The sequence below is a fragment of the Notamacropus eugenii genome, chromosome 2 (assembly GCF_028372415.1).
Source record: "Notamacropus eugenii isolate mMacEug1 chromosome 2, mMacEug1.pri_v2, whole genome shotgun sequence".
NCBI lineage: Eukaryota > Metazoa > Chordata > Mammalia > Diprotodontia > Macropodidae > Notamacropus > Notamacropus eugenii.
The window spans coordinates 362,286,293-362,313,285 of NC_092873.1; the positions used below are offsets into that span (position 1 = coordinate 362,286,293).

At 36.7% G+C, this 26,993-nt stretch overlaps 1 protein-coding gene across 1 annotated transcript in view; it reads right to left on the reverse strand.

Annotated features, from left to right (window-relative positions):
- CA10 (carbonic anhydrase 10) overlaps positions 1-26,993 on the reverse strand; it is a 718,916-nt gene that overhangs the window by 410,778 nt on the left and 281,145 nt on the right. Inside the window, exon 3 of the mRNA XM_072646737.1 lies at positions 9,344-9,486. Within this exon, the coding sequence (XP_072502838.1) occupies positions 9,344-9,486 (143 nt within the window). The remainder of the gene's footprint in view (positions 1-9,343; positions 9,487-26,993) is intronic.

The following is a 26,993-nucleotide window of genomic DNA, read 5'->3' on the forward strand; positions in this document are numbered from 1 at the left end:
GAGACATGAAGTACTCTGTATGTAGCAGCAACCCCAACTACCTCTGCTTTGAGCCTGGCCCCCACAACAATCCATTCACAGAAACAGTTCTTGTGGACACAAGACTGGGCAATGACTTTTGCAGTTTCACTAGCACCATCCCTTTTATCCCTATCCTCAGCAGCCACAGCTAGCAAGACCGTGAAAAGAAAATTCTCATCACCAAAGTCCTTGGTCTTGTCACATGGTTCAGATGTCATAAATGATTATGGTTATTACTCAAGATGACATTACAGAAAATATATTACTATCAGTGTTGTCCTTGTACCCTAAAGACCACTGACCTGTACATCTGGCATGATACTAAAACAATCTACACAAGCCATCTTCAGTCATCCTGATTTATATCTTGACATGGGACCCAGATGGCTCTGGAGGATAGAGTGAGGCTGGTGACTTTGCACAGCCCTCCCTCACTTAAATCCAATTCACTTGCAAGTCATGGCATTGCCTCCCTGATGTCATGGTCCTCTTCAAGAATAAATATACACATATATATATATTTCCTCATCATCTTAGAATATAATCTCCTTGAAGGCAGGAACCATGCTGCTTTTCTATTTGTATCTCTAGTGATTTGAATATAGCAAGTCCTAAATGTTAATAATTGCTTCCTTCCTTCCTTCTTTCCTTCCTTCCTTCCTTCCTTCCTTCCTTCCTTCCTTCCTTCCTTCCTTCCTTCCTTCCTTCCTTCCTTCCTTCTTTCCTTCCTTCCTTCCTTCCTTCCTTCCTTCCTTCCTTCCTTCCTTCCTTCTCCAGACTCAAAATCCCCTTACCTTGAACTGATGCTCACACAGCAAAAATTTGAGATTTTTCAAATTCTTGGTCTCCCTCTTCTGTAGGATCTCTAGATTTCTAACGTATTCCTCAAGTGAGGAGCCTAGAATTGAGCCCCAACTCCAACTCCTGATATGATCTAACTAGGGCAGACTACCATGGGACTATTGCCTCCTTATATCATATTTTATGATGATAGTTGAAAATGGGTGCTAATGATAATGACTCTCATTTATATAGTGCATTAAAGTTTACAAATGGTTTTCTTTTCCAGAACAAAGGCATTGCTCTTCTCTGAGAAAATCTACCTCCCTTATTTCCCTAGTTTATCACAATTCAGGAAACTTGGGAAATGTGCAACATCTGGAAATTTGTCTAGTGATAGATTCTGGCAACAGCTGCAGCAGTCCCATTAATTTTGCCTACAGTAGCAAAATATCCAAGTTAAACCATTAACAGTCAGTCAAATAGGAGTGCCATTGATTTTATATATACACACACACACATAGGTTTTACATGTATGTGTATGTATATGTACTGGTTTTCTCTTTATATACATATATGTACATATTTATATATGTGTATATATGCCTACACATTGATTTTATGTGTATATATGTATATTGTATATATGTATTTCATAATATATGTTATATAGATACAGCATACATTATTTAGATATTCATATATATTCATATTCATATATATTCATATACATTTATATATACACACAAACAAGTATACATTATGTGTAAATTATATGCACTATATAGATACACATATACATACATAATATGTATTATTTATATATGCATATATAAATATACATCAATAATGTGTATTGTTAATATATGCACATATATGTATATACACATACACACCCTTTTCAAAGGAAAGAAGTGGGAACTAAACTTAATCTTGATGTAAGGACAAACTTCATTTCTATTAGAGCTATTCGCCAAGTGCTATCTTGGGAGGTAGTGAATTTACCTTTTACTAGAGATAGAAGCTAGGTGGTGCAATGGATTGGACTCTGGTCCAGTTCAGCAATGAGGAAGACTTGGGTTCAAATCTAACCTCTGACATTTACTAGCTGTGTAACCCTAAACAAGTCATTTAACTTCTCCGGCTCAATTTCCTCATCTGTAAAATAGCGATGATTACAGCACCTATCTCCCAGGTTGTGAGAATAATCTCAAATAATATTTTTGAAGTCTCTGAAAACCTAAAAGCATTACAAAAATGCTGCCTATTATATAAATAACTATACACACATACAGATAGTGAAAACAATCTTAGGCATAAAATTATAACTCTACTTAAAAGGTAAGAGCACATGCAGATACAAATACAGAATTATCAAGGCAGAGAAGCATTGGTCATGACACCATCAATCATTTTTTTTCCCGACAATCTGTTACCTTAGTATCTACCAAACCCAAAACAACCAACCAACCCAAAGGACAAACAAAACCAAAAATAAAAATAAAAAGAAGAAAGATCATACCCTACAATATAAAAACAAGGTCTTTAAAGGAAGTATTTTTACTCCAAGTACAGTACTTGACATAGGTCTTGGACTGGCTGTTTGCTGAAGGTTATTGTCCCTCTTGCCATTCTTCTTATAAGAAAATAAATTTGAAAAAGTTTATTTTAGTAATACCCAAAGTAGTAGAATGTGCACTGGACTCAAAATCAAAAGAACTGAGGTCTAATGCCAGCTCTATGACTTCTTATATATGTGATTGTAAAGAAGTCACAACTTAGTTTGTTTTCTCATCTGTAAAAGGATAATGATAAGACATTTCCTGCCTATACCATAATATTGCTCAGAGAAAAGCAAATTGTAAAGTTCCATATAAATCTGAGTTATTATGTGGCCTAGGGGATAGAGCCATGATTTCCTCAATGATAGGGAACTCCCAGATGAGGAAATTCCTTCCATCAATATATAGCTGCATTTTCTGTGTAGTTTGGTTAAATGGGCTCCCAACCCAGGATAATTCAGACACAGGTGAGATTTGAACCCAGCAAAAGACCAGGTCTTAATTCACAACACAAAACGGTCTCACATATTATCATAATGATTATATGGAAACGATCTATGTTATTTTTGTCATTTTGAGGAACTCTATTCTCCCCTTTCTAGGTGTCAAACCATATAGAACAGTGTAGATAAGTCCCAAGTCAACTGCCTAAATCACGAAGACATTGTTAAGTAACTTGCCCAGGGTCTTTACAGGCAGAAAGTTTCAGAGATGATCATTTGAATTCAACTCTGTCTAAGCCTAGCATTTGGGGTACACTGAAGCCAGCTTCTGTCAGATTTTCAGTTTTAGCTTTAATACATTGGAAATTGGCAAATACCACAACTCAGGGCTGATTTTGTGTCGATTATCTAGACTTTAAAGTGGTGGATAAAATATTAATAACTGAAATTAAACTTTGAAGTGTTATAAGTTTTTGGAGAGCTAGATGTTAAATATTTGCTAGCACACTTCTGCCTGATATTCTATCCACAATAACATACTACCTCTGCATGAGCAAAATAAGTAAAATATATAGGTAAGTATATTTCTCTCTCTTTCTCTCTGTCTTTTTCTGTTTCTTTCTCTTTCTGTCTCTCTCTCTCTGTCTTTCTGTGGCACAGTGAATGGTGTGTTGTGCCTGAAGTCAAGACTTCTTTTCCTGAGAACAAATTGAGCCTAGATACCTACTAGCTGTGTGACCCTGGTCAAGTCACTTAACCCTGTTTACCTCAATTTCCTGAGCTAGAGAAGGAAACAGTAAAACACTCTAGTATCTTTGCCAAGAAAGCCCCAAATGGGGTCACAGAGAGTCAGACATGAGTGAAACAAATGAACAACAACACATTTTATATATAGATAGATATAAATATATAGTATTAATATTTGAAGTATATCATGTACATACATATGTAATACCTATACATACATGTAATATATACACATAAACATGAACTTATCTATCACCTGCTGTTTAATACTTTTACTTACATTTTATTATTCTTGGATAAAGTATAAATACCTTGGTTTAAAATTTAAGGCAGTCCACAATCTGGCTTCAATCAATCCCTGTAATGTTATAGAATTTTACACTTGTTTGCATTCTGCCTGCCCACCAAACAGGACCATTTACTCTTCTACCAGGTAGATATTTCCTCTGCCACCTCCATGCATCCAAATAGCACTTTTTCCTACACCCTCACTACATTCTTTCCTTATTTCCACTTTCCAAAACTTTCCCTTCCCAGCAGGTTTAGTTTACTTCCTCCTTTAAGTACTCCCCGCTCCCTCCATTGGTGCTCTCTCCTTTGAAAAAAATTTAGCTTTCTATGTGATCTCCCTATGGACTCTTTCTACTCTTGGCCTTGTTTTATATTTATCTGTGTTCATGTTGTACTCTCTGAGTAGAATGTAAGGCCCTGGCAGGCAGGGGCTGGTTCCTTTTTGCTTTTCTATCATCTTTTTTCAGTACAATGATTTGAGCACAGTAACATCAACATTTGTTGAACTGAAAGGAATAACAACACATATGCAAATTTTTTTTTTAAAAAACTACCTGATGTTTGGTATGAACCAGGGATAATGGCAGTGCTAGAAATTTGGAGTCAGAAGACTTGTATCCCAGTTCTGGCTTTGCTATTTTACTACCTATGTGACCTTGGTTGGATCACTTAATTTTTCACAGTACTTCAGTTTTCTCATCTATAAAAGAAGGAAATTGAACTAGCTAATCTAAACCCCAGGGTGATAGAGTTCTGGGCTTGGAATAGGTAAGACAAATTCAAATATAACTTTTGACATTTATGAGAAATGGGACCATGGAAAAAGTGTTTACCCATCTTTACTCAGTTTTGCCTCTAAAATAGGGTTAGTAATATCTACCTCACAGAATTTTGTTTTAAGGCTTAAATTATATACATATATATATATATACATATATATGTGTGTGTGTACATATAATTTACATGTACATATATATGTATGTATAAAAATTTACCCACATCTTTCACAATATACATATATGCATATGCATGTATAATACATGTGTATATACATATACATATATGCATGATTTGTAAGCCTTAAAGAGATATAGTTATTTTTACTCAATGATTCTATGAAAAAGGGTATATAGTCTTCACAAAGGTTTCACAGATTTGGAATGGATGCAAAACCGTATGAAATAGCCTAATCTAATTGCCCACAGATGAAAATGGAGGCTTAGCCTAATGGTATAAACAATGGAGCCAGAGATGTAGAGAAGGAGGGATTACAGCATTTTCTGGGTTGTATGAGTAGTTTGAACTATGAAGCATTAGCTAAGACCTTTTCCATTTTTCCACTGTCAAAAAGAATCACTTTAGATATTTCTCCATACCTCTTAATAATGGATTCCTTGTTCTAATCGTAAGCAAAAATGAGAGATGTCCCACAACCGTTCACAATTTATTGCCCCTTCCTTATTACAGCTTTTTGGAGTCATTTTAATAAAGTCAGAGTGATTTAGTCAGGAGAAGAGAAGATTCAGGGTTTATGCAATCAGTCATCTTTCGGTGTTTGAAGGACGTTCATGCAGAAGATGGTCCCAGGGAAGATCAGAGCAGAACGAATAGATGGGAAGTGCAGAGAAGCAGATTTTATTAATATAAGGGGGAAAAAAATTCCTAAAACTTTGAGCTGTCCAGAAATATAATGGGCTACATTCTGAGCAATGATGATTTATGCAGGGCTTTACAAAGCATGTTTATATATGTTTCGATACACTTTCATACACTTTCCTTATAACAATACCATGAAGTAGGTAGTACAAATGGTGTGCTTTCCATTTTACTGAAGGAGAAACTGAGGCTCAAAGAGGTTAATTGACTTGCCTGGGGTCACATAGCTAGTAAGTGGCACAGCCTGACTTTGAACCTTGATCTTTTGACTCCAATTACAGTGGTTTATCCATTGCACCATGGAAGAACATTGGAATAGGGACTAGGTGACCATCAGTTGGGAATGATTTAATAGAGCTTTATACTTAAGGTCCACGTTGGACTAGTGCTCTATAACATCTCTTTAAATTCTTGAGAGTCTATGTTTTTACAGTTGGTCCAGGAGTCCACTAGTGATCATTCATGCGAGGTCAGATAACTAGATTCCCTAATATAAACTAGAGGAGAAAAGTGAGTGGTTAAGAGGAGTGATTTACTAGAGAAAGGAAGCACATCTTTAAAAGAAAAACAAATGTCCTTTATAATGCTGGTGACATAGTTGATCTTGATTACCATCTAATTATTGAAACCCAGTGAATAAACCTTTTTATGTTTCTGATTTGAGGTTGAATTTCAATCTGAGCTCATGCTGAGAAAAGCTCTTAATTCATCATCAGAGAGCAACGTACCATGTTAAAGATTTTGAAACAAAAATGCAGTAACAAGGCAGGCCCATTGCTCAAGTGGTTTCATGAGCCAGGTATATTTAAAGCAACTTCAAGAAAGATGTTAATATGTTTAAAAAAACCAACCAAAACCAAATACATTGTTACTGTGATTATTGTCAACAGTGCGCTGGTACACAGCACATGTCAGATTTGCAAAATACTTGGTCTCTCTTTAAATCACACCCACATACACACACACACACACACACACACACAAAACCCCACTAAATTTTGTCTTATATAGCTATTTATAAACCGTTTTTTTTGTTATATACATTTCTTAAAGGGTGTGGAGGACAACAGTCTGACTGTCTCCAAACTCACCACAGTGATAAAACCATACCATCTGTCCTGGGCTTCTTCTCCTCCTTTCCCTTCCTCACTAAAGATAAAGCCGTCATGTTGTTTCTCAGTTCCTCCTGAGGAGAGATTGTTTCCTTTTCTGTTTTATATCCCTGAGACTTGGCACACAGTAGATGCTTAATACTGATTGATTAATTATATTTTCCTTTCTTAGGAAAGCGCTTGCCTACCCCAATGATTTCCTGAAAGACCATTCTGGGAAAGTATCACAAAGTATCCAGAGAGGCAACATCTCATTAAGAATAGCTATTAAAATCTATACTTCCTCAGAGTGTCTTGCAATGATTATTTTCAATGCATCAAATTTTACAAACTGAAATGAAAAAAAAAAAGTTATCACCGCAGTTTAGTTATTGGCTCCAATATTTGAATTCTGTCAGTGCCAGTCCATTTATCCTCACACCACCTGGATTGCATTTCCCACCTTTTGGAAATGTAAACAGAAGCATCAGACAATTCAACAACTCCGCTGATGGCTGACAGCACACATGGTGTCAGATACAAATATTTATGTTTCCAATAGCCCAAATATTTGAAAATGGATTTGAATAAAAGGGAAAGTGCCTTACAGGATTCAGAAACCACATAAACATCTTTGGAGAGAGCTAGAAAGTGTGGTTAATTTATGAATCACTTATCTCATGAGCAAAATAAAGCATATAATTCCAGGATTTATAGATACCCCACCTAGAAAGGGTATTTAATTCAAATCAAAACACTAACCATGGTGCAATTTTCCTTTCTCAAATACCAGTGAATCAACTCACAAGTACACATAGCTTAAAATATGTCTTCAAAGTGTGGGCCAGGAGTGGTAGCACATGCCTGTAGTCTCTGCTACTGGTGAGGCTGAGTGGTGGATTGCTTGAGTTAAGGAGTTCTGAGCTTCAGTAGAATTAAAGCTGATCAAATGTTCCCACTAATTCCAATACCAATACAGTGAGTCACGGGGAATAGGACAGGGAGAATGGAAGAAGCCAGGTTGCTTAAGGAAAGGTGAACCAACCCAGATTGGTAATGAAGTAGGGTCAAAATTCCCAGGGCAATTAGCAGTGATGTCAGGCTGTTTGTGGTTGCTGGACATAGCCTGAACTGAAAAGAAACTAGGGAGAGCTTGTCTCAAAAAAAAAAAAAAAAAAAAGTTTGTATACATGGGTATTCTAAAAGCTCTCTAAGTTTGACTGATCCTTTCTGGAAGTTGGGGAATGTGATGTTTGCAGGGCCCTTTCCTGGCATAGTTCATGAAAGAATCCATGAATACCTAGGACAACATACAAACTCCACAGGGGTGAATAGAACAAGTTTATGTTAACAAGAACAAGTTAGCTTTATGAACTTAAACTTCAGAGAAGGCATATTTTAGCATCCAGTTGCACACAATCCTTCAGTTCCTGGTATATAATTTGAGTAACGCACTGACAGCTCCTTAAGGACTCATTAGACTTTCTGACAATGACATGACAAAAATCCAGAGTATCTAAGGGGAAAGAATCTCTTTCTAATTACATCAGGACCTCAATCAAATTGGGAAGCAGGTCTGGCAGAGAGATTAATGAGCACTGATGTGGCCAATAGGCAAAAGAAGAGAGGAGAAGCAGAGAACTCAAATTATCCAGAATTCTGGATAATTAGTACTCTCCCAAAACAACAACACACAAAAACAAAAAGAACCAAAAATTGTCATTTCAAGCCTCATTTCCTTGCAGGAGAAATCCTTTAAAACATTCTTAAATTCACAGCAGTTAAATAACCTTCAAGTACAACTTTCCATGTGTAGTTTTTTTTCCCCCCTTTAGTATCAACTTATTATCAGAAGGAAGTTAGATGGAAATATAATGGTGAAGAAAAATGCTAACACAAGAAAATGAGAATAGTGTGGGGAGTCAGAACAACTGAGGCTGTGTTGCTGTACAAATTAAAGACCAGATCATCATCTCAGGGACCAGGTTTGGTGTAGGTACCACAAAGCAGACCTAAGCATTTCTGTGAATGAGGTGACATTCCTAGCCCACAAGATCCCTCTAAGAAGATTAATTATTGATTTTTTAAAAATAAATCATCTAAGGTCATTTTTGTTTGTTTTTATCCCATGATGGTTAAGGTCTGAACTTACTACTATTTTTCCTTCCTTTATATCCCATTAAATATCTATCTATCTATCTATCTATCTATCTATCTATCTATCTATCTATCTATCTATCATCTATCTATCTACCTATCTATACGTATGTATATATGGAGAGAGACCTATACACACATATACATATATATGTATATATACTTATACATACACATTAGATCTCTCTTTCTCTCTGTCTCTCTTTAAGTTAAAGATTGGTCAAGGGAGAAAGAAGTCATTGAGGACCCAGGTAAATACATTTCAGAGAGCAATCTGTTCTCCTAATGTGCTTTGCAAGTAATGTAGCATACTATTTCCTGACCTTTGGAAGGTAGGGGGGACAAGACCTTGGGCAATCTCCAAGAGGTACAAGGTAATTAGAAGGATGACGGCTGCAATAGCTGGTGAGAAAAGTGATAATGTGTAATTTACATGTAATACAAATTTGTTGACATCTTGTCTGAAGCTTATGGAATTCCAAAGAGGAAAGATAGACTATTTTGTTAAGAGGACAGCAGCAGGCTAAAGTATGTGGTAGTAATTAACATTACCTCATCCTTATTTTAATATACCAAGCATAACAGTGCTCTTTACCTTTCTGCCACCAGTGTTGATACGTAGCGGTGTTAGGAAAGGGTCGAAGATCATATGACTGGTTTCTATGTTGACTGGTGACTGTCTTTTTCCAACAGAGCAAAGATTCCAAGCTGAGTTGACCAATCCCCAGAAGGAAGGAACTATAAAGTTAAAGAGGAGCAATGAAGAGTTAGAGAGGCAATGAAATCTGAGGAGAGAGGAAAGAACATATTTGGAGCACAAACTATAGAACCAGCTTTTGCATATGAATAAGGCTCACAGGGTATCACTGACTAGTAGAGAGAACACATAAGTGGACATAGAGAATCATATATTTAGAACTGGATGGGACTTTGGAGTCAACCTATTACAATCCTTTCAATTTAAAGATTACAGCCCATTCTTATTACAGATGAGGAAACTGAGGTCTAGAGGGGTTAAGTCATATGCCAAATATCACACAGACAACAGAATTGGGATTTGAATTCTGATCATTTGACTCCAGAGTAGTCTTTGAATTGTACCACTAAGCCTGGATTTTAGTCTTTGTCTCTGCTCTGTGATCTTAGATAAATAACTTAGGGGCAGTTAAGTGATGCGGGGGACAAAGCAGTGGATCTGGACCTCTGACACTTACTAACTGCATGACCTTGGGCAAGTCACTTAACCCTGTTTGTCCAAGTTTCTTCATCTGTCAAATGAGCTGGAGAAGGAAATAGCAAACTTCTCCAGTATCTTGGCGAAGAGAACCCCAAATGGGACTGCAGAGAGTCGGACATGACTAACAACTAAGCAACAACAATAGTATCTACATCTCAGAGTTGATATTGATGGTAAAATGAGATAATATTTGCAAAATGCCTTGCAAACAACAAAGTACATATACTAGCTACCATTATTAAGTCACATACTCTTTCCATATCTCAAGATTAGGAAGTACAAACTGATTCTGTTAGGCTGGGATGATTTGAGGATACATTGGATACTCTCCATAGTTAGCAGGACTTATAGAATTTCAAAGATGGAAGGGATCTTCTAGATCATCCACTATATTTTTTTTTATTATTGCACCATTTTAGTTGTTATGCACCATAAAGTGAATTTAGCATTAATTTGGGGAGGTTTCTTGGCATCATAGATAGAATGCTAGATTTAGAATATAAAGACCTGGATATAAGTACCATCTCAGAGACTAAATGTGGGACCCAGCGCAGGTTACTTACCCTCCTCTGAGTCTCAGTTTTCTCATCTATAAAATAAGGGTAATAATAACATTTGGGGAGGCTAGGTGGTACCATAGTGCACAGAGTATTGGTCTAGAATCAGGAAGACCCATCGTCAAGAGTTCAAATCTGACCTCAGATATTTATTAGCTGTGTGACCCTGGGCAAGTCACTTAACTCTGCCTCAATTTCTGATCTGTAAAATGAGCTAGAGAAGAAAATAGCTAACTGCTCCAATATCTTTGCTAAGAAAAGCCTCCAAACGGGGTGACAAAGCATTGGACATGTCTGAACAATAACAAAAACCAGCATTTACCTTTTAGATTTGTTCTGAGGGGAAAATGAGATAAGTAAGTAACGTACTTGGCAAAGTTTAAAGCATTAATTAAAAGTTAACCATTCACATCAGCTGTGAAGCATAAGAATGTAACATGAATTCTCTACACATTACTTTTGTTTTTAAAAACGTTTTGATGTCTTTTGCTTTTATTTTGCATTTTGAATACGTACAGCTCCTTTCCCCTCTTCTACCCTTGAGCATTCTCTTTTATGTTACATTTTATACTACATTTCTCTTTCATATTCCTCATACATATTTAGGAATTTTTCTTTTTCTTTTTTTCAAAATCAACCAGTCCATGACAGCATATGTGGTACTCTACATCCACAGTCCTTCACTTTTTCCAATGGAAGGAGATACATTTTCTCATCTTTTCTTTGGGGGTCAAGCTTAGTCATCCTAATTATAAAACATTCAGTTTTAAAGTTTCGATCTTTTCGTTGACATTGTAGTCACTGTATACACTGTTTTCATCTACAAAATGGGAGAGTTGGATTGGATGGCCTCTATAATTCTTTGCTATACAATGTACCAAATAATAAATTAAACCCTGATTTGTCAGTGTTAAGTGATATCCAAGTTGTAAACACACACTAAAAAATTAACAATCAGCTCTTACAAACTCCAGTAAGCCCCTGCTTCTAGTTCTAGGTCAATGACCTTGGTTCTAATTAGGTTACTCTGTATCAGTTCAAATAAGTCTTCTCAAGTTTCAGTGAATTTCTCACATTTATCAGTTCTTACATGATAGTGATTTTTCATTACATTCACATACCATAATTTATTTAGCCATTCCCCACCTGAAGTACACCTATTTTGTTTCTTATTCTTTAGGCCAGAAAAATCCTGTTATGAATATTTTGGTAAATAGGGACCTTCATTCCTATTTTTTACCTCTTTCAGGAATGGGCCTGGAAAAAGTCTTTGAGTCAAAGGGAAACTTGATGTATCTTTTTTTTTCATCTTGCATGTTACTACCAGTGTGTCTATATATCTATTTTCTCATAGCTTCTTTAATATGATTCCTTCATGTGTCATCTTTGCCAATTTACTGAATACAAGGTTTCTTTTGATTTGTATTTCTCTTACTGTTAGTGACTTGGACCAATATTTGCTATGATTTGGAATAGCTTCCAGTCTTTCTTGTAAGAACTATTTGGTCAATGCTCTGCTAACCCCCTCATTTTACAGGTGACTAAAATGAAGCCCAGATGTAGTATATAATTTGTTCAAGGAAAAATAGAACCTGAATCTCCTGACTTCTAACCCAGGGCTCTTTTTCTTACATCATGTGCCCTGAGGCTACAAAATACCTTTGCTAAGTTGTTAAGACCAAAATGATACGTCAAAAACAAATTAAAAATCACTCTCACTCATCAGTTATGGACAGAAATTTGAAATCCTATCACTGTAATTTGATTGTGCCCTCATCCAGACAAGCTGTGTATCATAATCCTACTGTTTCCAGATGGAGATAAAAAACATTTATTTAATGGAAAGGAAAAAAAATGGTATTCAGTTCTCAGGGTATGTATGTAAATGACACATTAAATTTCATGTTAAATTTAAATTTTCAGTTGAATAGATTTCTATATAGAATGCCATTCAGATGTCTTTTATTTTTTCTATTTAGAGAAATAACTGGGTATGATGAACTGAGAGCAGTCTGAAGATTTATTTTCAGTGACAGTACAATTTGGAGTTTTTTAAATTCTTCAGAGGTGGTGCAATGGCTAGAGTGCTGGGTCTGGAGTCAGAAAGATCCGAGTTGAAATATGGCCTCAAACACTGACTGGATGTGTGAGTGTGGGCAAGTCTATGGGGATAATAATAGTGCCTACCTTGCACAGCTGTTAAGATGATCAAATGAGATAATAATTGAAAAAAGCTTATTCCCTTGGACTGTATTTTGGGCCCTCCAGGCTCAGAGTGAATGTCAATAGTAACTGCTTGTCTTTTGACCAGCAACCCTGAGAGTCTTCCCCTCCCAGTCTGATTTTTTTTAAATTAAAGAGGCCATTCCTTGACTCACTTCTTAAAGAGGCCTATTTACTGAATAGGCATTACCTCACTCAAAGTTGAGAACCTGAAAAGGCCTTAGCCTAAAAGGGCAAGAGTCTCCCATTACATCCTAAGCCATCTCCAGTCATCCTGATGAATATCTGGCCACTGGACCCAGATGGCTCTGGAGGAGAAAGTGAGGCTGGTGACTTTGTATAACCCTGGCTCACTCAAATCAAAGTCAACTGCAAGTCATATAATCATTTTCCTGATGTCATGGTCCTCTTCTGAAACGAAGGACCAACAAAACCCAATTCTGTTATTCCCTATGTTGGCCCTAAACACTAATGGATCCAAGCCTGTTTCACAATCACAATTCACTTTTTCTGGCTTATCTCACATTTCATATATTTGTGATCCAGACCTGATGAGCAGTTGCTCATCTTTTCTTTTCCACTCTGCTTCTGTGCCTTGGTCCATACTGAACACAGAATGCCCTCCTCTGTTATTTCCTATTGAAATCCCTCCCCTCCCTTAAGACTCTTATCAAATGCTACTTCATGCATGAAACCTTCGCTCAACTTCCCAATTAGGAGTGATCTCTCTTTCATTTATATTCTATTTAGACTTTTCTTCTGTACTTCTCATAACTTAATTTGTACTACTTAACTTATGCACACCCTACCAGCTCCTTAAAGACAGAGATCAGGTCTTATTTATCTTTGTACCTTAGCACTTGGCACAATATATTACATATCTGGAGATGCTTCAACACCTCTAATAGGTCCATTTCTTCATAAGAAATGACTTTGTCTCCTCTTCCAGTGGAGGCATCCTCAGGACTCCTTGATTCCTCTTTCTGAGGCTGAATATCAGTTGGGCAAGGTACAACATCTTGAGATATACTTTTCCTCTGAGGAGCTCAAAATGAAGCTTCAACTGACTTTTCCTTAGAATCAAAGCAAACATTGCTAGCCTCCAATGCATATGCAGAACATTGTAGCCCAGAGAAATTAATCAGCATGCCACCTTCACTTCTGGGAACTGCTGGAGGTAGGAGTAGAATCCAGACTTCCCAAATCACTAAATGTTTCCTCCCACTTTTTTGATGGAATGAACCCCAGTAGTAAGTCTGAAAGATGTACTAATGAAGGAAGTACACAAGAATTATTTTCACTATTAATGGGTTTAAGTAGGAGTCCTTTGCATTTTTGTTGACTTAAGTAAAGTCTGTCCTACATTTGATGTCTTATTTTTGGTGTTTGCAAGGAAGCTGGGGGACCTCCCCCCACCTTTGGAGGAAGACCTGGGAATAAGCTAAATTTTCATTAATCTCTAGGAAAAAACCCTGGGGATGGGCTAGAATGAGCCAACTGCTGAGGCTCTCAGTGAAAACACTGGGTGGGTCAAGAACCAAAGAATACTTTACCTGATGCTTAGGAGAGTTAAAGATCTTCCCCACCCATTAATTGGCCTGCCCATTAAAGGCAGCTTGATTAGGGGAAGTTTTTTGTTGTTGTTGTTGGAAGGTTCACACCTTTTCTTCATTTCTAATGAGGCACTGGTTCTCAAGGGATGTAATGCCCTCTCACTCTGAAAAGTATATAAATAAGCTGAAGTGAGGTGGTTTACTGGCTTAGTTTTTGGAAAAGGTTTGTATGCCAGATGTGATTCTGGGAAGCCTCTAAGGAGTCCCCCAGCTTGAAAACCCAGATGTTGGTGCTTCTCTCTCTGATAACTATGTATGTATTGCTTATGGTCAAACAGTTGGAAGCCCTGTCTGTTTATTTCTCTGTTTGCATTTTTTCTGAAGTTCAGAGTGCTGACTTTTTCCCCTGAACTAAGTGAATGATATACGTGCTTGATTAAAGTAGATTGTTGACTCCTCAAAAGTTGCTTTCTTTTGAAAAAAGCAGATCTAGAAACCTGTACAGCAGGCCCTCCTGTGTATGTCAGGCTCCCTGCTGTTACGCTACCTACCCCGAGCCTAGCCTGTGTGAGTCTAGGTCTTTAGTACTGGTACAGCCTTTCACTAGAAATGTTTAACTTGAATGAATCAGTGTAGCTAAAAACTATCTCCTTGAAGTTTAAAAGGACCTCACTAGTTTTGTTTGCCAAAACATCTCTTCTAGCCAGAAGACATTTCAGGCCTACATTTATAATTGAATTCATAACTTACAACCTGTTTTGTTATACTCCAGCTTCATACTCATTTCTTTAGGTTCCTATGCATACTCCTACTTTTTAACATCTCTTGTTCTGATCCCTCATAGAATGTCACTTAATATCTTTAGAGAACACTATCATCCGCCACAAACATAATGTTTGCCAAATTTTTTGTCTCCACTAACTCAAAAACATAGGTTTTTTAAAATAATTTTTTTCTTCTCTGAGCTCTTTTCTGTGGTTACATTGTCCCCAGATCCATTCTCAAATCCTTTCAAGTTTCAAAAACAATATAAAAATAACAATACTATTTGATCTCTGAAGCTTACACCAGAAGGAAATTATTACTTTTTCTTTGATTTGGAAGTCACAAGCCAGACAGAGCTCATTCTCTCAATCAAAACCAGTGTCGTAGAATCCTGAGACAGAGTGAGGAAATGCAGTGGGAGTTGAAATAATGAAGGGAGACATCACAGAAAAGAGTCCAGTGGCACAGGCATAGGACATGGGAGCCAGGAAATTAGAGTTTAATTCTAACTCTTATGCTAACTGTGTTCTATTGGACAAATCTTTTAACCTCTCTTGTCCAAAGTTTACTTCTCTTTAAAAAGAGGTGTGGGTAGCTGGGTGGGTGGGTGGGTCTCTAAATGGTAATTTAAATGACTTACTTTATTATTATTTAATATTAGATTTTATTATATTTTATAATTTATTATTGTGATAAATTATAAAATAAATTTATTAGTGTTTTATTATATTTTAAAATTTATTATTACAATAATAAATTATAAAATAATTTTATTTTTTATTTAATATTAGTAAATGAAATTACTAATTCTTTAACAAACATGTTCCATGCAGCAGCAGCAGCAACCTAACAAAAGGAGCCAGAATTGGTACCAGCTGCTCTTCTCACAGGCCCAAGAACTCTATATATATTCATGAAATAATAATTTCGGCTTCATTAATAGAATGCAAGGCAGCCATTTTGTGATAAAGCAATTGGGCAGATGTTGCTACAAAGATACAAGGAGTTCTCTAATAAACTTCATACCAACTACCAATGCATCAGCCACCCCCTTCTACTTCATGTGAACAGCTGCCCTTGCCTTTATTGGGCAAGAAATACTTTATGGTAAACAGTTTGGAATCTTTATATCCCCACTTCACCAACAAGACCTATATGGTTGCCTATATGCCACCTGTTCAGCTAACTCTAGAGCTACTGGAAGATAGTCCCTTAGACTCTCCCTGCTCTCCCCACAACTCTGCTCTGCTAGGCAGCATATTTTATCGTATCCATTCCTGTATTGGCAATCTTAAAGAAATCTTAGGGTACAATCTGAGGTCTGATGATGGTGGCCACAGCTTTTGAAGCTTGGTTTTGGTTGATTAATGCCAGAGTCCTTTAGGGGGTTTCTCTTTAATTTCCCTTTAAATAAAATGTCACTGAGAATTGGCACAACCTTTGAGGAGAGGGAGAGCAAGAGCAAGAAGAGAGGGAAATAGGGAAAGGAGGGAGAGAGGGAGAAGGGAAAGGGAGAAAGAGAGAGGAAGGGAGAGAGTTCAATTCAATTCAACATTTATTAAGTGTCTGCTATGTTAAGAGTTATGCTAGATATTGGGGGTACCATAATAGCTAATGATAATAGTTTACAATTATGTAGTACCTAGTCAGTGCCAGGCACTATGTTAAGTGCTTTGCAATTATTATTTAATTTGATCTTCACAACAGCCCTGGGAGGTTATTATTATCTCTGTTTCACAGACGAGGAAACTAAGGAAAACTGGGTTTAAGTGACTTGCTCAGGATCGTACAGCTAGTTAGTGCCTGAGACCCAGTTTGAATTCAGGTCTTCCTGACTCTAGTCACTGAGGAGTTGCAGTCTTCCACATGATACATGTCCATTTTACTCAAGACTTTAAGTCTAAATCATACACAATCAATTCATCAAGCATTTAGTAAGTGCCTACTTCATGCCAAGTACTGTGCCAGGCACTGGGGCCACAAGTTCAAAGAATAAAAAACTCCTATTCCCAAGGAGCCCTCATTTTAATGGGGGAGACAACACGAACACATAAAATCATATACTGTATAGATATGCAATTATCAAGCACAAGTACAATGAAACTAGTTACCTAAATAGTATATAGTTTCAGGGAGAAGAGACACATAGATTAGAATATTTCATGCAGAATCTTTATGCAAATGGTGAGTGAACTGGATCTTTAAGAATGAGAGGGGCTCTATGAAGTAGAAGTAAGGGTGCGGTACATTCTAGTTGATGAGGTGGAAAGGAATGTTCCAGGCAGATGGGACAAACAGGATGCAGGATGTGAGATATGAGATATGATGCAGGATGTGACCAACCAGAAAGTGCTCAAGAGGACTATGCATTGATATCCCCACTGTGGATTTATCTGTGTGCTTTCACAAAGCACTCCCAAATACCTGACATTCCAGACACTCCAGAGCAAGTTCCCCTCCCCTCTCCTGTTCCCCTGTAATAACAAGCAAAATAGGATCTTTTGCTGTTTTTTTTTTTTTTTTTTTTTAGTATAATCAAGAAGGATAGTGCCTCTGAATAATGTGATGAAGGAGGATCTTTCCCACCCATTGTTGGGCCTGGCAAGATTTGTAGGGAGGTCCATGACCTTTGTTAATGAGGAACTGGTTCACAAGAGCTGTGATGCCCTCTGGCTCTAAAAAATGGTATAAATACTCTGAGTTGAGGTTTTACTTTGGGGCTTACTGACTGGAAGTGTTTGTTTGGCCAGACAAGGACTCTGGGAAGCCACTTTAAGGATGTACAGCTTTGAAAACCCAGATGTCATATTCCCTCTCTGGTAACTATGGTCCAACAGTTGGAGTCCAACTATCTGTTGAATTCAGGTGGAGGAAGCCAGGTCTGTTGATCTTTAATTTCTCTGTATTTTCTTTGAAGTTCAGGGTGCTGATTCTCCTAAATTAGGTGTAATAATATGATGTGATGTGTATGAATGATATATGTGTTTGGTTAAAGGAATGTGCTTGATTAAAGTGGTTGTTAAGCCCTCAAAAGTTGCCTTTCCTTTTATGAATGCAGATCAAAGAACCTGTGATAGGATGCCCCCATCCATGTATATTGTGGTACTTACTGTTACATCCCTCTCTCATTTTCTTAAGATGTAGTAGCTGCCCCCCAAACTATATAGAAACTGTATATATAACATGGTTCACTGCTCTGTCTCCCATGGGGAGCAGAGTTTGCTGGGCATATTACCCCAATAAATGTTTTTTATTTAACCTGGAGATAGTCCAAGTGAATTCTTTCAGGAGTGATACCTTGACTCATTCTTTGTCATAGTGATGGGGGATGGCCAGTGCAAAGAGATGGGAGATGGAGTCTCATGAATGGGAACAGAGAGACAGTCAATGTGACTAGATCAGAGTTTAGGAGGAAGAGTAATGTCCAATGAGCCTGGAAAGAGGTTCTGTAGGGCTTTAAAGACTAAATAGAGGAGCTAATACTGCATCCTATAGACAATAAGAAGCCACTAAGTTTGAATTTTGTCAGGACTCAGGTCTTTCTCTCCAGGTCTTGGCTACTTAATTCATTTCTCATGTTGTGAATAGGTGGCTATAATAATAGCTAAAACTTATGTAATGCTTAAAGGTTTGCAAAGCACTTTACATATATTAAATCATTTAAGCTTCAGAACAACTCTGTGAGATAACTGCTATTACTATCTACATCTTATGGAAGAGAAAACTGAGGCTAAGTGAGGCTAGGTAAGTGTCTGAGGTCAGATTAGTACTCAGGTCTTCCTGAGTTGTTGAACCAATGGTTCAAAGAGATACCTTTTAAACTCATGGGAAGAGAGGCTGGGGTAGAAGTTTTTGGGAATGTGCCCATTGCCCAATGGAGAATCTAACCTTAATTATCATGGACTCTTTTACCCTCTGGGAATACCTAGGTTTCTCTGGTAACCTAGTCCACTTTCTGCCAGATGTGTACCTTCTTATATAAATTTTTGTTATGAAACTTTCTTAAAAATTTAAGAGAGTCTATCTTTCAAATTGGATGCTTTGATTTTTTTTTAAAAAAATTGGTGAACAAGCCTTTCTATTAAAAATAAAAAAAAAAAATAGGACAAAGGCAAAAAATGAGTAGATTTCACTCAGCCCCAAGAATTTATGGGCAACAGTTTAAAAATGTTTGAATTTCATACTTCTGGGTATTTTATCTCACACAATAGTCTAATTTACATAGAAACTGGAGTATGCAACAGACCTGAATATTCTTACAAATTAATTTGCATGCAGCCTACATAATCTAATTTAACCACTGCTTTGCAGTTACAGGTTGTCTTGCCAAAAATTTTCTCTGCAGCAATCATGTTATCCCTTCCATAAACCACAAATCTCAGGCATTCTCTTGGCTACAGAGCCTGTTCCCTATGAAAGATACTAATGTGATTCTGGCTGCTTAAAATACAGGATTTGGCAAATGCAAAGTGTATTAGTTCCTCAGTGCAGAAGCACTCATGAAGTTCAAGTTCAGTTTGTCAACATACTTTCAGGCATCTTGCTGTTCAAACCAACAAAACTTTTGCCAAGAAAGAAATGTCATTGAGAGGCGAAGGCTATGCACCTTTGGTTCCTAGGAGAAGACTCAAGTCTGTCCAGATTGTGAAAACAGGGAAAACGACTAAGTTGAGAGAAGTCTTTGGATAAGCTTTGACCTCTGTTGCCTTTTTAATTTCTTGGTGGGATGGACATACTGCAGGATCTGGATTAAAATATCAGCTCTGCCAGGCCACTTACTCTGTGAGGTAAACAAGTTACTTAAGCTCTCTGCTCTGAATTTTATTTATATAACGAGAAGGGTGGACTAGATAAACTCTAAGGTCCCTTCTACCTCCAAATCTATGATCCTTCTGTGATTACTGAGGGAATATAGCCTAGGCACAAGCTAGCAAACTAGGTTTGAAGGCATATTACTTCCCGTTTTTGTAAATTTGAGGAGGAGAAGGGTAAGAAAAATTTTTTTTATAGTTTTAAAAACAATAAAACTTTTTTTAAATGGAAAAGACTAAAACCCAAAACAAATAAACAACAACAACAAAACCCAAAACATTCTTAGCTCGCAAGTCTATAGAAATAGATGGTAGAATGTGGTCCGCTGATTTTGTCAACCCCTGTTCTAGAGCAGTGGTTCACAGGACCCTCTTTACACTCTAAAAAAAAATCATTTATTTTCAGTTTTCAATATTCACTTCCACATATTTTTGAATTTCAAATTTTCTCCTCATCTCCCTTCTACCCCCACCCTAGGACAGCATGTATTCTGATTATCGTTTCCTCCAGTCTGCCCTCCCTTCTATCATTCCCTCCCTTCCCCTTCTCTTCTATTTTCCTGCAGGGCAAGATAGATTTCTACATCCCATTGCCTATGTATCTTATTTGCTAGTTGCATGTAAAAACAATTTTTAACATTCATTTTTAATTTCCCATACCGCCTCCCCATTCACCCTCATTGAAAAGAAAAGCTATTCCATATAGGTTACACATGTGCAGTCATGTAAAACACTTCTATAACAGTCAGTTGTGAAAGACTAACAATATTTCCCTCTATCCTGTCCTGCCCTCTATTCATTCTATTATTTCCTTTGACCTGTTCTTCTACCACAGTGTTTGCTTCCATTCATTCCTTCCCCCCAATTTGCCATCCCTTCTATCATCCCCCCTCTTATCCCCTTCCACCCTGTCTTCCTATAGAATAAGATAAACTTCCATACCCAAATGAGTGTGTATGTTATTCCTTCCTGAAGCCAAATCCAATGAAAGGAAAGCTCACTTATTCTCTCTCACCTTTCCCCTCTTCCCCTCCATTGTAAAAGCTCTTTTTTGCCTCTTTTATGTGAGATGATTTACTACATTCTACCTCTCCCTTTCTCTTTCTTCTAGTACATTCCTTTCAACACTTAATTTTCTTTTTTAGATATCATCCCTTCATATTCAACTCATACTGCTCTCTCTCTCTCTCTCTCTCTCTCTCTCTCTCTCTTTCTCTCTCTCTGTATATATATATATATATCTATATATGTATACACACACATATATATACATATACATATATGTGTATATCCATACATATAGGCATATACATACATATATATTTTCTCTAACTATCCTAATACTGAGAAAGATCTCATGAGTTACAAATATCATTTTTCCATGTAGGAATGTAAACAGTTCAACTTTAATAAGTCCCTTATGGTTTTTTTTTCCTGTTTACCTTTTCATGCTTCTTTTGATTCTTGTATTTGAAAGTCAAATTTTGTATTCAGCTTTGGTCTTTTCAACAAGACTGCTTGAAAGTCCTCTATTTCATTGAAATTCCATTTTTCCCCCTGAAGTATTATACTTAGTTTTGCTAGGTAGGTGAGTCTTGGTTTTAATCCTATCTCTTTTGACCTCTGGAATATTATATTCTAAGTCCTCTGATCCCTTAGTGTAGAAGCTGCTAAGTCCTGTGTATCCTGATTGATTTTCCACAATACTTGAATTGTTTCTTTCTAGATGCTTGTAATATTTTCTCCTTGACCTGAGAACTCTGGAATTTGACTATAGTATTCCTAGGAGTTTTCCTTTGGGGATTTGTTTTGGGAGGAGATCAGTGGATTCTTTCCATTTCTATTTTACTCTCTGGTTCTAGAATATCAGGGCAGTTTTCCTTGATACTTTCTTGAAAGATGATGTCTAGGCTCTTTTTTTGATCATGGCTTTCAGATACTCCAGTCATTTTTAAATGATCTCTCCTGGATCCATTTTCCAAGTCAGTTGTTTTTCCAATGAGATACTTCACATTGTCTTCTATTTTTTCATTCTTTTGTTTTTGTTTTATAACTTCTTGATTTGTCATAAAGTAATTAACTTCCATTTGCTCCATTCTAGTTTTGAATGATTTCAGTGAGTCTTTGGACCTCTTTTTCCATTTGGCACATTCTGTTTTTTAAGGTATTCTTCTCCTTATTGACCTTTTGGACCCCTTTTGTCATTTGGGTTAGTCTAATTTTAAAGGTGTTATTTTCATCAGCATTTTGGGGGGGTTTCCTTTAGCAGGCTGTTGATTTTCTTGCATCATTCTTATTTGTCTTGCCAATTTTTCCTCTATTTCTCTTACTTGAAGAAAGGAAGGGAGGAAGAAAGAAAGAAAGAGAGAGAGAAAGAGAGAAAGAAAGAAAGGAAGGAAGGAAGAACGAATGGAAGAAAAATAGAAAGAAAAGAAAGAAAGAAAGAACCTGCCCATATTAAATTTCCAGGTTAGGGGATGGGAAAGATACACTAAGTTCAAAGATAATTACATACAAAGTATATGGAAAAGTGAAATACAGTGTAATTGAGTATTAACAATGAACACAATCGGGAAAGGTCTAGTAAGTAAGAAAGTAAGATGTGAGCTGGTCCTTGAAAGGGGCACTAGGAATTCTGAGAGTGTTATTAAAGAATCAGAGTAATTCAGGCACAAAGGACAGCCTGTGCCAAGGAGGCAGCTAACAGGACATTTTGGCTGGAAACAAATTTTAAGCTGTCTCTTCTAGTACGTTTGAATACTATTTCAAATGCAAAAAGAAAAAAAAATCATTGAATGCCTTGACAATCTTCTCAGCATATGAGCCAATTAAACATCATTTCCCAGGATCTGATTAATATTTTCCAAGTAATAACTTGAAGATGAGACAATTTGCATGACGAGTAGGTAGATCAAGGAATCTTCATCTTCTGAAAGGAGAGGGGGTGAGATGCGGGCTACTGGCATGGAATGCTTTGGCATGAGATTTGATACTGCAATGAAAACGAAAACCTTCCATTTCAACACTGCCATACTTTGAAACCATAAATCATATGAATATATTTTAAATGAGAACTCATATCTTCCCCTTGCTCTTCCTCTCACGGATTCTGATTTACAATCCCTTCTCCTATTCCAACTTACAATAAATCCTGATTCTGAGCTATTATTAATGAAGATGTTTAAAATGCTCCTTGCTAGAAGCTCCTGTCCCCTTTTCGATTTCAAGTTTGATTCAGGCCAAGCACCTCGGTGTTTAAATTAACCCTGTTGTGGCTGAATTCTTCTTTGTGCATGCATGCCCTTGGCTTTAGTTCTACTAGCAAGAGCATTCAGCGATCTCATCTGAGGAATTCCAAGGATTTGGCCCATTCCACTGCCATTGTTTTCTGAATGATAGATGTTGCCCATGATAGATGATGGGCAACATACACACATCTCACATATTTTCTTTCTTCACAGTGCTTGGCACATAGTAAGTGCTTAATAAATGCTTGTTGACTTGTTGACTGACTATCCAGTTCCACCATTTCCACCCTAGTTTAGGACTTGATAAATCCATGAAGAGAATATTCCACCAGTCTATTAACCAGCTTCTCTGCCTCTAGTTTCCCCTCAGCCTTCTTGCATTTATCTTATACACCTCTGCCATGTAAGTTTTCTAAAGTGCAACTCTAATCCTATGATTCCCCCGTTTAGAAACTGTTGATTCTTTCCCACAGGGAACATAAGCTCCCTGAAGTCTGAGACTATTATTTGTTTTTGTCTTTGTGTCTCCAATGCCTAGTACAGTGGCTGGAATGGACTAGGTATTTAAGGAATGCTTGTTGATTGATATTTAATTGGATGAAAGATAAATTCTGAACTCAGATTTACCTTCAGGGCTATCATATATCCTGACCTTGTCTACCCAAACTTTTCTCCTATTTTTCCCTAACATTTTTCCTAGAGCTATTCCAATCTTCCCACCCTGCCTCTTAGTCCATGAAAACATCTACTTTTGTGCCTTTGGACAGAATTATTCTTCCTCCATCAGGATTGTTTTTTCCCTTCCTTTTATTCTTTCCAAATTCTATTTTTTAATTCTCAGCTCAAGCCCTATCTCCCCCATGTGACGTTCCCCAATTTCTGATTTTAAAAAGACATCTGTTGTACAGCAGTGAAATTCTTCACTCTGAAGACACAACCGCAATTTTTTTCAAACCTTTCCTTCTTTCTCATCCTCCATTTCCCCTCTCCCCCTTAGAGTTCAGATTCAGTGAATCTTAATGACTTGTTTCTGGTTCACTGGAAAGAATAAAACAAAGTCAAGTTAATGTGAGCAGTATATCCCTGTATGTATGGCTAGGCTTTAAAATCCCACTTAACAATATCATGAATCCCTATCAGGCTGAATTTGGACATCAATTATTCATGCTCTTGATAATTACTGGTGCCTCTGATAAAATATCCAACTAGTTTATTGAAGCTGGGAATTGAAACCACAAAGAGGAGAATCGAGCTAGGTATATCAACAAAGCAGTCCATTAATTATTTCCACCTACTCAGCAGAGAAAATTACCATGCTAATACCTCTGCATATCCACATGACATGTTAGCTTTTATCAGAAGGCTAAACATAGAATCAAGTTGGTTTTCAGAGGTAGAATTTGGCAACATTGAAGGCAAGGTAAGACTTTAATTGAATCCATATCTGAGAATCCAGAAAATTCAAGGAGACTTCTAGGATGAGATATGAAAGAGCATCTATCATATGGATGAAAAGTTTTTTGATTTTTTTTTAGCTTTGGTCAACATGGTGTTTCCTAATTCAGGTGCATATTTAAAAAATCTAGTTTGTAAAAGTTTCAAGGTATAAAACAGATAAATTATAGGGCAATTTTCTCTTTTACAAAATAATTTACTGTAGGCTTCCTTTTAAAAAAAATATTTTTTTAAAGAAAAGGTTCTTGAGGGCATTTGAGACAGGACTTAATCTGCTAAAACTCAATTTATACATAATCGTTCCGAAGGATATTTAATACTATCCAAGTGAATTACCTATTCTCCAGATGTTTGGCATGATGCATTGAGGATTTCTGTGTGAATAAATGTGTTCCTTCTAGCAATGTCAGTGGCAGGCTAATACAATGAGGTCCAATGGTAATGTCAAATACTACTATCCAGATGTTTATGGAGCATAGTTGGTCTTTAGCCTGTAGCCTTGCAGAATATTCCAGCTGTGTCTTGTGTGTACTTCATTACATGAACTTGTTTACATAATCCCACATAAAGCTCCAGCTGTTCAAGTTTGCCTTAAATTTGGCATTCATTTAGAAAGTTCTCATTTACATTGGCAAAAATGACAGGGTTTAGTTACCTGTATAAAATCTCCAACCTTGATAACAAAAGTAAATTCTTATTAGGAGGAGGAAGAGGGGAAAAAAGAAGAGGAAGATGCCACAACAGAGCATATTCAGACAAAATAAACCTCCCAATTCTGTTGTTTTACAAATCAGAAAAGACATTTCTGCTTTATTTCATACTCTGCATATGGAAGGACACATCAATTAGAGTCTGTTTGATATTATTACTTTGACAGTTCACCTTCTCTCACAAACCAGATGCCCTTTCAACTTTTCTAAGCTTGTCTTTTGCCCCACAATTCTGCCAGACACCCAAGGTAATAACTTCGACTTCATCTGTGCTTTATTCCTCTTTTCCAGCTCTCATATCTAATCAGTTGCTAAGTCCTACTGATCTTTCCTTCTAAAAGCCCTATTTTTCCCTTCAACAAGACTGGAAAGGACCTTAAAAGTCATCCAGTCCACCCGCCCACATCTTTTTTAATAACCGAAGAAACTGAAAACTAGAAATATTAAATAATTTGCCAAAGGTTAGGGTGGCTAAAGACAAAGATTGTGCATCTTCTAAATGAGAAACACTAATAGAAGTCTAAGCTCTTTGGGAAGTTCTAAAAATTCTAAATCCATCCTTGACCACCTCTATTCTCTTTAACATCAGCTGTTAAACTAATTGTTCTTAAAAGCATCATTCTCTTAAAGCCTTCAATATCTTCTTTTTTATTTATTTTTTAAAACTCTTAAGAATATCCAATAAAATCAGTATTTCTATATACATTTTAGCATAGGACGAGTGGATTATAGATTGCAAATGAAATTCCATTATGTAGATCTTGCTTTCATGAACACACACACACAAGTACACATGTACATGTATACATATTTAAAATTTCCTCATGTAACTTTCAAATTGATGATTAATCCTTATGACTTTCCTTCTATTTCCTTTCATTTATTGGATGGGAGGACTAGCTCCCTATTTTCTCTTATATCAGGACTAAAGACCTTCAAAGTTCCCATATTTTGACCTGATTTACCATCATCTAGACATATTGTTAGGTCTCCTCACTGTCCCACAAACATTTCATGCTCACTCATTTCCATTTTCATATCTTTGCTCTTATTATTCTTTCCTTTTAGAATGCCATTTCTTCTCTCCCTCTAAGAAAATCTTATTAATATTTTAAGGTCCTATTCCAATGCTACTTCCCCCATGAGACTTTCTCTTGGCTAACATAGTCTATACTCTATTGCACTATTTGCTGTTTTTATATGAATTAGTTTCACCTCCCTAAGTGGACTACAAATGTTTTAAAGTCAGGGACTGTCTTGGCTGATGAGAAAGATAAACAAAGTATAGATGAGAGATAGTCCTTCCTTCTTGGACCTTGCAATCTACCAGGAGAATATGACACATATACAAATAACCATATTACTCTGTGACTGCAAGGAACAGCAATTTTATAACATTTCACATTTAGCAAATAATATATAGACTGACTATGATCAAAAATAAAAAATGATTCTTATAATGATGATGATGATAATCTGATCACTTCAGTTAGTTATACTCTGTCCTTCGCAATTTACATGTCATTAGTAAATAATGGAAGTCCAAGACATTATTGTAAACTAGCAGCCTTCTGAAGCCCTTAGGCGATTCTTAGTTTTTACTGAGAACAGTAGAAAGTGCCCCAAACAACTCTAGCTCATAAACACCAAAGATTAAAAGAATTAACACAGTTAAACTCAGCGATG